At 38.7% G+C, this 14,962-nt stretch overlaps 1 protein-coding gene across 2 annotated transcripts in view; it reads left to right on the forward strand.

Annotated features, from left to right (window-relative positions):
• Window positions 1-4,016: 4,016 nt before the first annotated feature.
• HIF1A (hypoxia inducible factor 1 subunit alpha) overlaps window positions 4,017-14,962 on the forward strand; it is a 51,737-nt gene continuing 40,791 nt past the window's right edge. Inside the window, exon 1 of one of the 2 annotated variants that reach the window (XM_054449896.2) lies at window positions 4,017-4,641. In XM_054449896.2, coding sequence (XP_054305871.1) covers window positions 4,607-4,641 — 35 coding nt within the window. In that variant the 5' untranslated portion in view covers window positions 4,017-4,606. The remainder of the gene's footprint in view (window positions 4,642-14,962) is intronic. The other variant, XM_054449895.2, reaches the window with a different exon arrangement.

Below are 14,962 nucleotides of genomic sequence, written 5' to 3' on the forward strand. Positions count from 1 at the left end.
GTTGAGTATTTCCCTTCTCCCATGTGGAAGGCTAGAGCTGACCAGAGTTGGTAATTTCCCTTCCTCCAGATTGGTTAGCCTTTGGTAGATTCATTTGGTTAGGCTCTGATAGAGAGTTTCCCTTGAGGCCAGGACTTGTTAAGAAGAACAGAGAGCCCTGAGAGTATTTCACGATGGTTACTTACCCCTTCTCCCTGGCAAAAGCAAAGCAGATTTTTCTCAGATCTTTACAGTGAGAATCTGACAGGATTCATAGAGGTAAAACTGAGGTAAGTATTGAGGCCCCTCTCAGACTGAGTTCCCTTGGAGTTTTTAACTCTCAAGCTAGTCTGCACTGAGCCTCCAGCAATTCCCCAATTACAGGTAAGTGTTCCTAATGATGTTGGCTCCAGCTGTGAAACTAGCTTCAGCTTATGGCTTCTGTGCCTGGGCTCTGCTCCTGGTAAACTGTGATTCTCTGAAAAGCTGTGATTCTCTGTATCTATCTGTCTGTCTCTCTAGTTTTTAGGGCAGTAGTTTTTCCTGTGACCTCAATTCTCTGGTGGATCTAAGAAGAGTTACTGATTTCAGTTTGCTTAGCTTTTTTTTCTTGTTGTGAGGATGAGAGTGACAACTTCCAGGCTCTTTACATGTTGAACAGAAAACTGAAAGCCCCTTGGTGTTCCTTTGTAAATTCAGCTTAAAAATATTTATCATAATTGAAAAGTGCTAATATCAAATTTTCAGTCTGTTTATATTCCCCCTAAACTCAGATAAATATACATTTTATTTTGTGTGTCTGTGTGTGTGGGTTTTGTTGTTGTTGTTTGTTTTTTGTGTTTTTTTTTAAGATACAGGGTCTTGCTCTGTCAAGGCTGGAGTGCAGTGGCACAATCATACCCCTCTGCAGCCTCAAACTCCTGGGAGAAAGTGATCCTCCCGCTTTAGCCTTCAGAGTAGCTACGACTACAGGCACTAACCACCAAGCCCAGCTAATTTTTAAAATTTTTTGTAGAGATGGGAGTTTCACTTTGTTGCCCAGGCTGGTCTCAAACTCTTGGCCTCAAGTGATCCTCCTGCCTCAGCCTCCCAAAATGTTGGAATTACAGATACTTTGTGTCTTGATTCTTGAAAGGAAAAAACAAAGATTTTTAATGCCTGTTATCTTGTAAGCACTTTCCTTCCAAACAATACCCTTTTGCTGCCATTGTTCTTGTTATGAATAGCTTAAAGAAAAAGAAACAACTAAGGGTAATAAATAGGCCAGGAATCACTTACTGAATACTAGGTCTTCTTGTATAGTTTGATACCCTATAAATTGTGTGCATCTGATGCATTTCACCTTCAAAAGGCTCAATGCTCTGTATTATTTAGTAGTAATCAAAATTTCAAGTTTTACCTAGCCTCCTGATTCACTGCCCAATTTCCTAATAAATATGGGCTAAGGGTCAATGGGGTCATTTGCAAGTAATCTTGTAGTCTACTCAGAAAGTTCTGCAAAGTTAGAAAGTGATTAAATGACTGTTTGTTAAGATATACTTACATAGTAATAACCTAAATGCATTTGTTAAGTGGTTGTAGAGAGGGGGATTTAAAATTTTATCCTATGTGAAATTTTCCTTTTTGGTGTCTGTTATTTAATAGGATTGTTTGAATTAGGGGATACTATTTGGTGCCTTTGTAACTATATGAAAATTAGTTGGCAGAATATTACTGCTTTCCATGTTCATATTTATATTTGTATATACACATATATACATACACATATACTACTTTCCTTTCCATTTTCATATTTATATTTGTGTATACACATATACATAAAAATATATTTTATACATTTTTGAAAAGGAAAATTAACTTTAGGGCAAATTTAATGAATATTCAAAAATTTTTTTGCTGATCAAATTATCATTCTGCTTTAAACTTTTGAAATGATCCAAAAAAATTTTAAATGACTTAGATTTACTGTTACAAAATGCTTGTCTTTTGATGTCACAAACATTATATACTATAATCACTGCCCAGAGAGAATTGCTATAAGTATAATGAAAAGGGAAATGATTGAAGATCTCTGCAGCTACCCTCATAAATGAGGATGGGAACACGATGGGCAGTTCCAAAGTTGAAAATAGAGAATATATGTGGATTTATATTAACATAATTGGTATTCTTGGATAGTAAAAAATGGCTAAACTGTAGGAGAAGCCCGAGTAATTACTGTTAACAGAGGAATAAATTTGAGGGCAATAATAATGATGATAGGCCAGGCACTGTGGCTCATGCCTGTAATCCCAGCACTTTGGGAACCCGAGGCGAGCGGACCACCTGAGGTCAGGAGTTTGAGAGCAGCCTGGCCAACATGGTGAAACCTCGTCTCTACTAAAAATAGAAAATTTATCCGAGTGTGGTGGTGGGTGCCTGTAATCCCAGCTACTTGGGAGGCTGAGGCAGGAGTTGCAGTGAGCCGAAATCGCACCACTGCGCTCCAGCCTGTGGGCCAGAGCGAGACTCCATCTCAAAATAATAATAATGATAATAATAATAATGCCACCAACAATACTAAGAGCTAACATTTACTGAGTGCTTACTATGCACCAGATATTGTTCTAAGTATACATGTATTATCTCATTTAACCATCCATAATACTGTGGTATAGACACTTTTATATCCATTTTATAAATAAGTAAACTGAGTTATGGAGAGATTAAACGACTTGCCATTAAGTTTCAAAGCCTGTGTACCAGCTCACGCTTGATTCTGGAGCCAGTGTTCTTAATACAGTATCTCCAGAATGTTAAACTAACAGGTTTTTAATTTACAGAATTATTCTTTCCACAATTAAAAAAGAAATTATGAGTATTTTTAGTTCTTTCTTCTCTTCAGGCATTTCCCATGGTTCTTTTCAAGACATAATACGTATCATTTAGTGTTGTAGATCTGAAAAAAACAAAAGTAGCGTGAAGATCAAAAATTTTTTAAAGAGATGGAGTCTTGCTATGTTCCCTAGGCTGGAACACCCAGGCTCAAGGGATCCTCCAGCCTCACCCCTCTGAGTAGCTGGAACCACCGCATCCGCTAAGGTCAATGTTTAATTGTATCTTTGTAGGTCTACTGACCAGTTAAAAAGAGGTGCTGTATACACTGGTTGTTGTCTTGTCAGAGTTTGATGCTTCTATATAGACCATTGTTATTACATGCTAATACAACTGAAAGCCACTACAGATATTTATATTTACAACCCAAAGCTAGGTTTTAACAAGAAACTCATAAGGCAAAGGTGAGAAGTAAAATAATTTAGCGCCAAGTGGAGATATATGTGCAATGCTCCTTTGTTGGGCTCAAAATATATTTTTCTTTTAGAAGACTGACAGGCTTGAAGTTTATCCCTCCAAAGACAAAAGTGATTACGTTTTATTTAGTAGCCTGCAAAGTTGCCAAAGGCCATTTTTTCTACTCTTTCCCTGAAATTGGTTTATATGCTTATTAAAGTCATTTATACCTATTTGTAAATGCTTAACATAGTTTCAGATTTTAAGATTTCCCTGCAACTTTATTTCCCTTGAAGTTTACAGCAACAGGAGTTAATTTTTATTTTTAATTGCATTTATTCAGTAATTAAACTCCGCCACAGAAAAACTTAGTAGACAAGGTGAGTTCCCCTGTGTTCCGTGGCAAAGAGTGCGGTGGGTGACATTGACCCATGGTTAGGTAACCTGGCAAGGAAAAGCCCCGTTGTAACACATCTAAGCAACGAGACCAAAGGAAGGGCTTGCTGCCACGAGGCGAAGTCTGCTTTTTTGAACAGAGAGCTCAGCAGAGTCGGGGCGGCAATCATGCCCAGCACTGCGGCCGAGGAGAAAGAGAGCGGGAGCATTACATTACTGCACCAAGAGTAGGAAAATATGATGCATGTTTGGGACCAGGCAACCGAAATCCCTTCGCAGCAGCGCCTCCCAAAGCCGGGCACCGCCTTCCTTAGGAGAAGGCGCAGAGTCCCCAGACTCGTGCTGAGCCGCAACCCCAGCGCCTTTCTCTTTCCTCCGCCGCTAAACACAGACGAGCACGTGAGCGCCGCAGCGCGTCCCAGCTGTGCCTCAGCTGACCGCCTTCTGATTGGCTGAGAGCGACGTGGGCTGGGGTGGGGACTTGCCGCCTGCGTCGCTCGCCATTGGCTCTCGAGGAAGCCGCCTCCACCTCAGGTGAGGCGGGCCTGCGGGAGCGCGCGCCGGCCTGGGCAGGCGAGCGGGCGCGCTCCCGCCCCCTCTCCCCTCCCCGCGCGCCCGAGCGCGCCTCCGCCCTTGCCCGCCCCCTGACGCTGCCTCAGCTCCTCAGTGCACAGTGCTGCCTCGTCTGAGGGGACAAGAGGATCACCCTCGTCGTCGCTTCGGCCAGTGCGTCGGGCTGGGCCCTGACAAGCCACCTGAGGAGAGGCTCGGAGCCGGGTCCGGACCCCGGCGATTGTCGCCCGCTTCTCCTGCTTCTGGTCTCACGAGGGGTTTCCCGCCTCGCACACCCACCTCTGGACTTGCCTTTCCTTCTCTCTCCGCGTGTGGAGGGAGCCAGCGCTTAGGCCGGAGCGAGCCTGGGAGCCGCCCGCCGTGAAGGCATCGCGGGGACCGATTCACCATGGAGGGCGCCGGCGGCGCGAACGACAAGAAAAAGTAAGCCCATTCCCTCGGCCCGCCGCCTTCTCCCCCCGCGACCCCGCCCGCCTGCCCGCCCTTGGCTCCCGGGCAGGCCTCGGCGTTAATGGGATTGGGGGGGGCAGCCTTTTTGTTTCTGCTGCTGCTCCCCTCCCCTCTCTTCCCCCAACCTCGCCGGCCGGGCTCCCCCGCTGTCCACGTCGCCATCTTGTCGTGGGGGGTGGGAGACGCCTCGAAAGTGCTTTCAGGGGCCGGGGTCTGAGCCCTGCTTGCCCTCCCCGCCGGCCGTGGGGGCCTCGCGCCGCCCACCTACCCGCCTCAAAAACCCAGCCTGCTCTGTGGCCCCATCCGGAGGGGACTTTACCCAGCCTGAAAACCCCGGGAAGAGAAATGAGCTGCAGCTCGGTAGCCACGGTTTGCACTCGGAGCTTCCGCTCCTTCCCGCCCCCATCCTCTCCGGTTCCATTGAAAACTCGGCCCTGGGGCGGACCTTGCACGCTGGTCCTGGCTTTCCAGTGGACTTGGGGCCCTGAGTTCCCGACCGAGGGACTCGCGTGGTCGGATGCGATCTTGTCCTGTAGTTGCCCAGCCGTCGCGGGTGTCTTTGCCTTTGTGCATTAGGGATTTGCCGCGATGGCCTTAAGATGCGAACTTTTTAGTTTGCACGTGCAGGTTTTGTTTCCTTTTAATCGCCTTGAAAAACTTGCCTAGAATGAGAGTCAGAGTAATGGGAATTTAGGGAAATGGCAACATTTTAAAGAGAACTTCAGATTTGGATACTTGGGTTCATATCACCTGTCACGAGAACGCAGATATTATAAATGAATATATGCCTCATTCATTCTTCAAATAATGAAAATGTAGGGGCTGGTTAAATGTAGGCAGACAGTTTTAATGATACTGAAAAAAGTATATGATGAGTGAATGAAATGCGGCACTAAAATGTTGCAAAAATTTTCGAACTCTGTCTCATTTTCCTGAAATTGAAGTATATTAAAGGAAAACCGTCAACATATATCCAAAGTAAGTAATCACTCGGTTAGAACTTAATGCAAGTTTTATAAATCACCTTGAAGTTTGAGTCTAAGGGGTACATTAGAGATTAAGAATCGTGAGTTGGACCAGTGGTATTAAGAGCGGACTCCCCCATCCCCCAACACACACAATTTTGCCCACTTTGGCATTTTAACTTTTAAGGAAATCATTTAAGGAATTGAAGATTTAGAGTAAGAGTTTTGGTTAGTAGACTGGCTTTGCTGTTAAATCCTTCCACTCTTCTGGCAGAGAGATTAATTTCCCTAATCAGTATCAGCAGAAGATAAACTTGTTTATATTCTTGCTGTTTTGTAGATCCCTTCTCCTGGCTCTTCTTCAATAGAATATTAAATTCTTAGTTTGTATACAGCAGAGAAGGCACTTATAAAATTCAAAAAGTGAGCAAACAGGTCTAGATTAATTCCAAGAGTTACCAGGAATTAATTGCAGTTTATTTTGCGGAGGTGATTACAGTGCTTTTGATAAAATGATAAAGCTGCTATATTGTAAACCTAAGGCAGATTACCTCTGTGTAGTGCCAGTTTTCTATCCTTATTATATATTGAATCATACTTAATACAATGCATTAAATTATGCACCAATCACTTTTTTTATATACAGTATAGAACTCATTTATTTGCCATTCATCCGTTCAGAATATCAGAAGCAGTTTTGAAATGAATGAATTAATAAATTAGCTACTGTTCATCAGCCCCAATTCTAAATAAGCTCTTAGATTTTCCTCAGCCCATCTGTTACTTTCAAAATTTTCTCATTTGAAAACTTGGCAACCTTGGATTGGATGGATTCATATTTCTTAGTATAGAAGTTCTTGATATAACTGAAAAATTAAGTTAAACACTTAATAAGTGGTGGTTACTCAGCACTTTTAGATGCTGTTTATAATAGATGACCTTTTCCAACTAATTTACAGTTTTTTGAAAGATAACAGAGGTTGAGGGATGGAGATTTTCTTCATGCAATTTTTTTTTCATTTTAAATGAGCTCCCAATGTCGGAGTTTGGGAAACAAATTTGTCTTTTTAAAAGAAGGTCTAGGAAACTCAAAACCTGAAGAATTGGAAGAAATCAGAATAGAAAATGGTTATGATATTGTAGATTTAACACAGGACATTTCATGTTGGTTCCTAGTTATAGGGGCTGAACTTATTTAATACCCCGTGCATTTTGATTTTTAGATTTTTAAGGGAATGTCAAGAGAGTAATGATTCTGTTTCAGGCTTCAGGCCAGACTCCTTCAGCGTTTCCAAAACAAATAATTACTGAATCATTAAAGTAAAATTTCTGAGAATAGATATTCCTTAATTTCCTTCATTAACTTTGGCCATTAAAAGTCAAGAAGCTCTCTCATTTATTAGCAAACTTTTCTCCTTATAATTCTATTTTGATTGTCCTTTTGTTGAGGAAGCAGCATATGGTGGTTAAGAGCATAGGATCTAGAGGCAGATACCCCTGAGTTAAGGGTCCCAGCCCTTCACTTGTGAGCTTGAGCAAGTTAATGAATGCCTCTGAGCCTCTTTCCTCCTTTTGAAGTGATGATAAGAATAGCAGCCATCTGAGCAGTTATTGTAAAGGTTAAATGAGATAATGCTTGTGAAGCACTTAGCCCATTGCAGGAGTCTTGGTGACACTGTGTACTTGAAAATAGATGTTACCTGTTAAAATTCTTGTTTAAACTTCCACAACTCTTAAAGCTCTTTTTTTGCTAGTCCTTCCAGCTATTTCCTTTAGTTTCTTTTCTGTGTCTTCATGCATCTTTTCTGTCTCCTGAAAGTGAAAAGACTAACATTGGATCCAGAGCTTGAAAAGCGTTTTTTTCCTGTTAAAATGGGCAAAAGAGTACATCCTTGGGTTATATTGGCACCTAGTATCAGTTATTTTTCTTGAGTGTCTGATCTACTCTCTACTCTAGTAGAGGCCTCCTCCTTCACAGTTGCTCACCCCTGTGTTTTCTCCCCAAATAGAATACTGAGTTTACTCTGGACTCTAGAGTCAAACATACACAGTATTCTAGTCTTACTGTTCATTTAAGCAAGATACGTGCAAGACACTGCCTTCTTAGTACTGGCAGTAAGTTAAAACATTTTTTGTCTTGATGCCAAAGTTTAGACAATTTTATAAAAATTAACCTTTGTGAAAGATAATGAGTTGATAAAATATTCTCAGTAAAGCAGCTACATGGTAGAAAAACTGTCCTTTGCTTATGAGTTTCTCCAGAGTTAAGACCATTGGGTTCCATCTGAAGGCAAGACTTCAAGCTTGTCTTACTGGTCTGTTTTGTGGCTCAATTTGTATGAAGTCTATGCACTCCTCCACACGTGTGTATTTACTGAACTATCAAGTTATTTTAGACTGAGAAAGTATTGGAGTTCATTCCTACGGTCCACTGCAGAGCACCTTGTGCAGTTTGGAGAATGTCAACTTTTCTACCTGTTAACTTCCATTGTCTTTACTTTTAACGCCATTGTCTGTGACTCTAATGGTGTCTGGGCTCAGGGTTTAGATTTTGTGGTTACATTCTATTCTTGTATGTGGAGAGTGGCGTATAGAAAGCTGAGGGGGATTATTTAGTCTCTTGACTGATTTTTTTTTTCTGAAGAACTCAAAATAGTTTATTATGTTTGGTGGTGAAATAAAAATTGATGTGCATGGATGTTAAAGATTTGGGTTAAATTGTGTGTTCATAGGTGCCTTCTCAATATATAATTTTTTTTAATTTAGATACTTAAAATAATGTATCCCTTTATCTAAGATTAACATAAGTCTGTTTCTTAACCAGGAGAAAAATAATCTAAATTTAAATGTGATGTTGGATGAGTTTCCGATCAAGAAATTCATTTTTTAAACTTTGTGACTAGTTATCCAGTGGGTGGATTTTATCCAGTGTGTGTATGTGTTTTCTGCTTAACTCTGGAAGGTTAGAAAGAGAATTTGAAACTAAGACAAGCCAAGCTTCTTGTTGCTCAGTATTTTTGGTAAAAATATGGTCAGAATGTTTAAATTAACTATAGGCTTTGGAATTTTAAAAATAATTATATCTCTTGGTCTCTTGACACATCAAGAATTAGCTGTTTTGTATATGCGTTGAGTATTAATGTTCATGTTTTCTGCAGTAGAAATTTATAAACCCTTATCTGTTTGCCAGACATGATCCCTTTAGAGAAATCTAGTATCTAAAACCCGAATTTTTAAAACAAAATTAAAAATTTTTGTTTCGTAAAAACAAAAATTGTGATTACCTCATGGCTTTTTCTTATAGCTTTTGATTGTTTTTAAAAATCGTAGTTCAAAAACATTAACATAAAATTTACCATCTTAGCCATTTCTAAGTACCGTTCAGTAGTGTTAAGTATATTCACATTGTGCAACTAACTTCCACAACTTTTTCATCTTGCAAAGCTGAAATCATACCCATTAAACAACTCCCAATTTCCCCCTCTCCTCAGCCTCTGGCAACCACCATTTTACTTTCTGTTTCTGCAAATTTAACTACTCCAGATGCCTCATATAAATAGAATTATAGGGTTTTAATATTTTTGTGATGGGCTTATTTCACTTAGTGTAATGACCTCAAGGTTCATCCATGTTGTAGCATGTGTCAGAATTTCCTTCCTTTTTGAGTCTGAGCAATATTCCATTATATGTACCATATTTTGTTTCGCCATTCATCCAGCAATGGACACTTGGGTTGCTTCCACATCTTGGTTATTGTGCTGCTGTGAACATGAGTCTGCAAATCTCTCTTTGAAGCTTTCACTTTTTTTGGATACATATCCAGAAGAGGGATGCTGGATCATATGGTAACCCTTTTTAATTTTCAAGGAACCACCATATTGTTTTCTATAGCAGTTGCACCAGTTTACATTCCCACCAACGGTGCACAAGGGTTCCTATTTCTCCACATCCTTCTAAACACTTGTTTTCTTTCTTTCCTTCCCTCTCTTCTCTTCTCTTTCTCTCTCTCAGCCATCTAATGTGGCGAAGCGGTAGCCATCTAATATGTTGAAGCGATTGTTTTTAAGGGCTTGTTTGTGGATAATTAACCAGCTGAAAACTAACTACAGTTTGCCAGTGGAAGCTTTAACAGAAAGGAGATTAAGTACCTCTAAAATGAGAATTCAATTTTTCTAGTGACTTAGATTTGTTATGCCAGTACTTTTTCACAGAAACACTTTTTGGGTAAAATAGTGTACACCTGTTCTATTGTTGATAAAGCCCAATTTAATTAGGAAATTTGTTCTGTAAGATTTAAAACAATAATTGAAATAATGTATTTTTATTAAAAACTGTTCCCAAGATGTTAGCTTTTAGCTGTTCTGGTGATCTCAACTGTTATTTATGAGTGTTTCTTTATCTTAAAATTTCACCTTAACCGGTTACAGTTTTAACCATAAAGATTATTTCAACATATGATTTTGAAAACGTATTATCTTGTAAATGGGAAAATGTAGTGATGGAACATAGCTTACTGTATGTAGTTCTTCACTTGTTTGAAAAGTCACGATATATTTAGGCAAATTAATTTAAAAGTGTCTAGTATTTAATATTGCAATTTTCACTCATTAAGGACAGGTCGCCTGTGTTTCCCCCTTTTTTTTTTTCCAAGTAGTTTGGGAGGATTTGTTTTTCCAGCTGAAAAATACTATGGTTAAAAATAAATATAAGGTTTAAAGGCGAAAATTGAAGTTTTTGAGGGTTGGGATATGTTTCTGTTCTTAAGAGTCTTGTAAATTCAGATGCTAAGCAAATTTCTTTAAAATGATTTCTACCCTCCCCCTTTCCATTATAAAACTGGATATGTTTCAGTGGACCAAATCCCAAGTAGACTGAATTTGAAATTTGTGGGCTGGGCGCAGTGGCTACTTTGGGATGCCGAGGCGGGTGGATCACCTGAGGTCAGGAGTTCGAGACCAGCCTGGCCAACATGGTGAAACCCCATCTCTACTAAAAATACCAAAAATTAGCCAGGCGTGGTGGCGGGTACCTGTAATCCCAGCTACTTAGGAGGCTGAGGCAGGAGAATTGCTTGAACCCGGGAGGCGGAGGTTGCAGTGAGCCAAGATCGCCCCATTGCACTCCAGCCTGGGTGACAGAGCAAGACTCTATTTCAAAAAAATTAAAAAAGAAATCTGTGGTGTGAATACTGGTATGTGGTGTACGCAGTGAGCTCTTAATAAGTATTTGAATTAACAAATGAGACAATGATTGAATAATTGGATAAACAAAGAGAATGCAGGTTTTTAAAAGGTTTCTTTAGAAATACTGTCGGCCCGGCACAGTGGCTCCTGCCTGTAATCCCAGCACTTTGGGAGGCTGGGGCAGGTGAATCACCTGAGGTCGGGAGTTCAAGACAAGCCCAACCAACTTGGAGAAACCCCATCTCTACTAAAAATACAAAAAAAAAAAAATAGCAGGATGTGGTGGCACATGCCTGTAATCCCAGCTACTCGGGAGGCTGAGGCAGGAGAATCGCTTGAACCTGGCAGGCAGAGGTTGCAGTGAGCCAAGATCGCGCCACTGCACTCCAGCCTGATGACAGTGTGAGATGCTGTCTCAAAAAAAAAAAAAAATTAAAAAGAATGTTTTAATTCTTTAGTTCCCTGTCTCTCTGAGATTCACTGATTGGTAAGAAGAAAGTTGAAGAGTCTCCTTTGACTTTTTTTGATACAGATGTTTAAATTCTATTACTTTATAGTAAGATTGGGGCTTGATTATTTTCTTTGCTTTATAATAGAAGAGCATTGATTATTCTCTTTGCTTTATAATAGAATACCATTTAAATAGGAGTTCCCTGAGTGTGTTTACAATCATTTGATTTGGCTAAACTATTTTAATGTTTAATGAAATTTAAAAATTTTGGAGGAAAAAATTTAAAAACTACACAGGTGCACAAAGAAATAAAAATCACCTGCTTTTTCACTATGTAGAGACCATTGTCTACTATTTCTCAACTCTGTGTTACATCTGTATGTTAATAACTGTAGGATTAGGGAATGAGTACTGTTTTTAACCTGCTTTTAAAAAATTTACATCTACATTTTTTCCCATCTAAATAGTGAGGAAGAGTATCAGAATTTTGTCGGATTGTGGTGATGGTTAATTTAGATAATATTAATGTTGGGTACTTAATATATGGCTCTTAATACTCTCTAGATTTCAGATATAGTCTATTTTACCATTATTGCCTTTTTATCAAACCTATTCCCAAAAAAGTGAGAAAAGTGCTGAGGTTACAGGCGTGAGCCACCATGCCCGGCCCCATGGTTCTTTCTTAATAATAAATTCAGAGAAGTAGAATTACAGGGTCAAAAAGTATCTATTTTAAAGCTTTCAATGTAATTGCCTGTGTATCTTCTAGAAAGTTTGACCTAGTTATATTTTAGAGTGTCATTTTCTTGAACTTTATCATCATTAAAGTTTTAAATTTGAAACACTGGCAATTTGATAAGTATATTAGGATTCTTCTTATTGCAAGTAGCAAAATACAACTCAATCTAGTTTAAGAGGGGAAAATGTAGTCATTGGCTAACACAATCTAGTTTTGGTTTAAGAGACAAAACTAGAGTCTCAAATGATCTCAGAGTGTAATAATCCCTGACTTTTGTCTTGATATTACTTGGCTTGTATACCTTTGCTCTATTTGCATGCTGGCCTTATTCTGCCACTGACAGGCTGTCTGTATGGTGTGGAAGAGGACGGCTAGCATCCCCATACCTGCATCCATACAGTTTGTAATATAAAACCAAAAAATGTAAAAAAAACTCCCCCTCTCTTCTAGTGTCTATATATCAGTTTCCTAGAAGAATGCCGTTTTGCCCTACTTGGCCATGTGAATGGAGTTCCCTGATTACATGAGTCAAATATGTCTTATTGTAGCATATTTGATGGTCTTCTTGTAGAATATTATCTTACTATACACAGAACTCTTGACCAGTGCTACCATTGTAATTAATGGGCCATGAGTTTTTGTTGCAGGTCATTTGAATTCATATTCTATAGTTTTCTACCAAGTGTAGTCATTCTGCAAGCTGTTCTTGTCATGACTTTTGGGAAGTTGAGTATTTCTTCTATGGGTTAGGGTTTTCATCTCAAGAAAAAGATGATCCTTTTCTCTACTAAATATGTGTTAAGATCACACATTTTTCTAGATCTCTTAGCTCTACTGTGTGATCTTACACAAATTGCTTCATTGGGATGATAAGAATAATTGCCTTAAAGGATTGTTATGAGAATGAAATGATACATCAACTCATATGAAACACTCAGAACAGCTCTTGGCACAAAGTTAGGGCTTAATTAAGTAGAAACTATCCCTATATTCATAATATTGTAATATTTGTTAAGTTGTTTTCAACATTGTTTAGAATAGCTCAAGCCTTCTTTGTGATAATCTGACAAAGCCTATTCACCACCAGTGAGTAAATAATAGTGGCAGGATAGTTACTGATGCTTTTCCTTTACTTTGTTTTTTTTCCATGAACATCTGGCCTTTGCAGACTAAATACTGGTTTATGTATAGACATGTTATTCTAAAATAATTTTCCATAGTGGTAATACTAAAGGAAGAAAAATGTTCTCAAAGCTATTTATTTGGGACGTTAAAGGAGGGGGAAATTAAGAAAGCCTACATTTCTATGTCCTTTGTGTCCAGAATCTCATTAAATGTCTTTTAACTTGTTAGCAGGGGAAAGTTGGATATTGCCTGCCTTTGTAGCTAACATAGTTAAAATATTTAAATGGTTATAGTGTCAAACCAGTAGTCAAAGCCTTCACTGTGAATGGATGAAGGGATGTTTTCTTGAATAATTTAAGTTGACTTATTTCAGTGGTTCAAAAAATTTCTTCAACGCTTAACCATGACTCAGGCACCTAACTATTATACTATGTCCTATTGTGCATTCATGTATTCAACAGGTAATTGTACAGCTAATTTATTGAGTACAGCATTGAATCGTTGATGGCTTAGGCCACAGTTGAACATTCCATTTTTTATGTTCATTCATTCATTCATAGCATATTCCATTTTTAAATTTTTAGTTCATTGCACTTTAAAGTTTGAGGTTCTTGCGAAGTACAGACTTTTGAGTTTAAGTTTTGTTATTTAATGTCAACCACCACAGGAGCATTGGCCAGTCTGCTTTTAGAATTTTCATAGACATACACAAAACATTCTCACAAGACAATCTACTCATTTTCTTTTTTATTCCTGTGTTTCTTAACACAGGATTAATGTTCAGATCTCTTTTGGAGCAAAATAATCCTCTGAATTTTTGAGATGTACCCAGTGACCTCAGTCGAGTATGTATACTGCATTAAAAAATGTAACCTTGTTCCTTTTAGTGGTCATTTGGTAACAGTTTGATCATAAACAAATGCAGCCTCAAACACAGAAGGCTTGAAGCAAGTATACAGAACTATGGAGAGATCATTTAGATGATGTAGAAATATGCCTTTTCTTTTTTTTACAATGCCACCAAAATGAAAACACGGTTTTAAAAATTCTCTAGAGTGTAACTTCAACATTGCTTTAACTCTATTAAACAAAGCACTGCCATGTTGTAATTCCTATTTATTACTCTCTGGAGTTGTATAAGTTACCAAATCCGCCTTTTGTGTGATATCCTTTTCAAATATCTGAGGGTAGCTATCATGTTTCTTCCTTCTATTCTTAAAAAATAGTCCCAAATTTCTTGAATCTTTTAATTTAAAAATTATATATTGAGCATCTGATTTGTGGAAAGGCATAGGCCATATTAAAAATGGGGCTTCATATTAAAATGGGGAAAAGGGTGGAGATTCTCAGGTGGAGTCTGAGATCTGTCACACACTAATAGTGTTACCTAACCCTTTTTAAAGACAAAGAAACAGGATCAGAAGGTCACTTGGAAAAATTTATTTGGTAATATTGGATAGGATGGATTAGTATAGTTGGAAAACAGAGACTTGCTTTAGGAGAGCTGCTCCTTTGTCATTTCCAGAATCTTCATCATGGTCAAGGTTTAGAGCTAAATATTTAATAGAAGAAGTCTTTAGGGTATGCTTTCTATTGTATACCCTTATTTCAATACATGTGTTTTTTCCTGTTATGTAAGTACTTTATTATTATTATTTATGCATCTTCTATTATATTTAAGCAAATAATTATTTCAAGGACACATTCTTCTACATACACACAAAGTTTAGGGTCACTGACCTTCTAGGTTCTAGTCTTAGATCTGTTACCATCTAAGAGCATATAAATAAGGGAAACAGAAAGAAAAGGATTTACAAGCTGAGAAGGAAGC

The sequence above is a fragment of the Pongo pygmaeus genome, chromosome 15, assembly GCF_028885625.2.
Source record: "Pongo pygmaeus isolate AG05252 chromosome 15, NHGRI_mPonPyg2-v2.0_pri, whole genome shotgun sequence".
Lineage (NCBI taxonomy): Eukaryota > Metazoa > Chordata > Mammalia > Primates > Hominidae > Pongo > Pongo pygmaeus.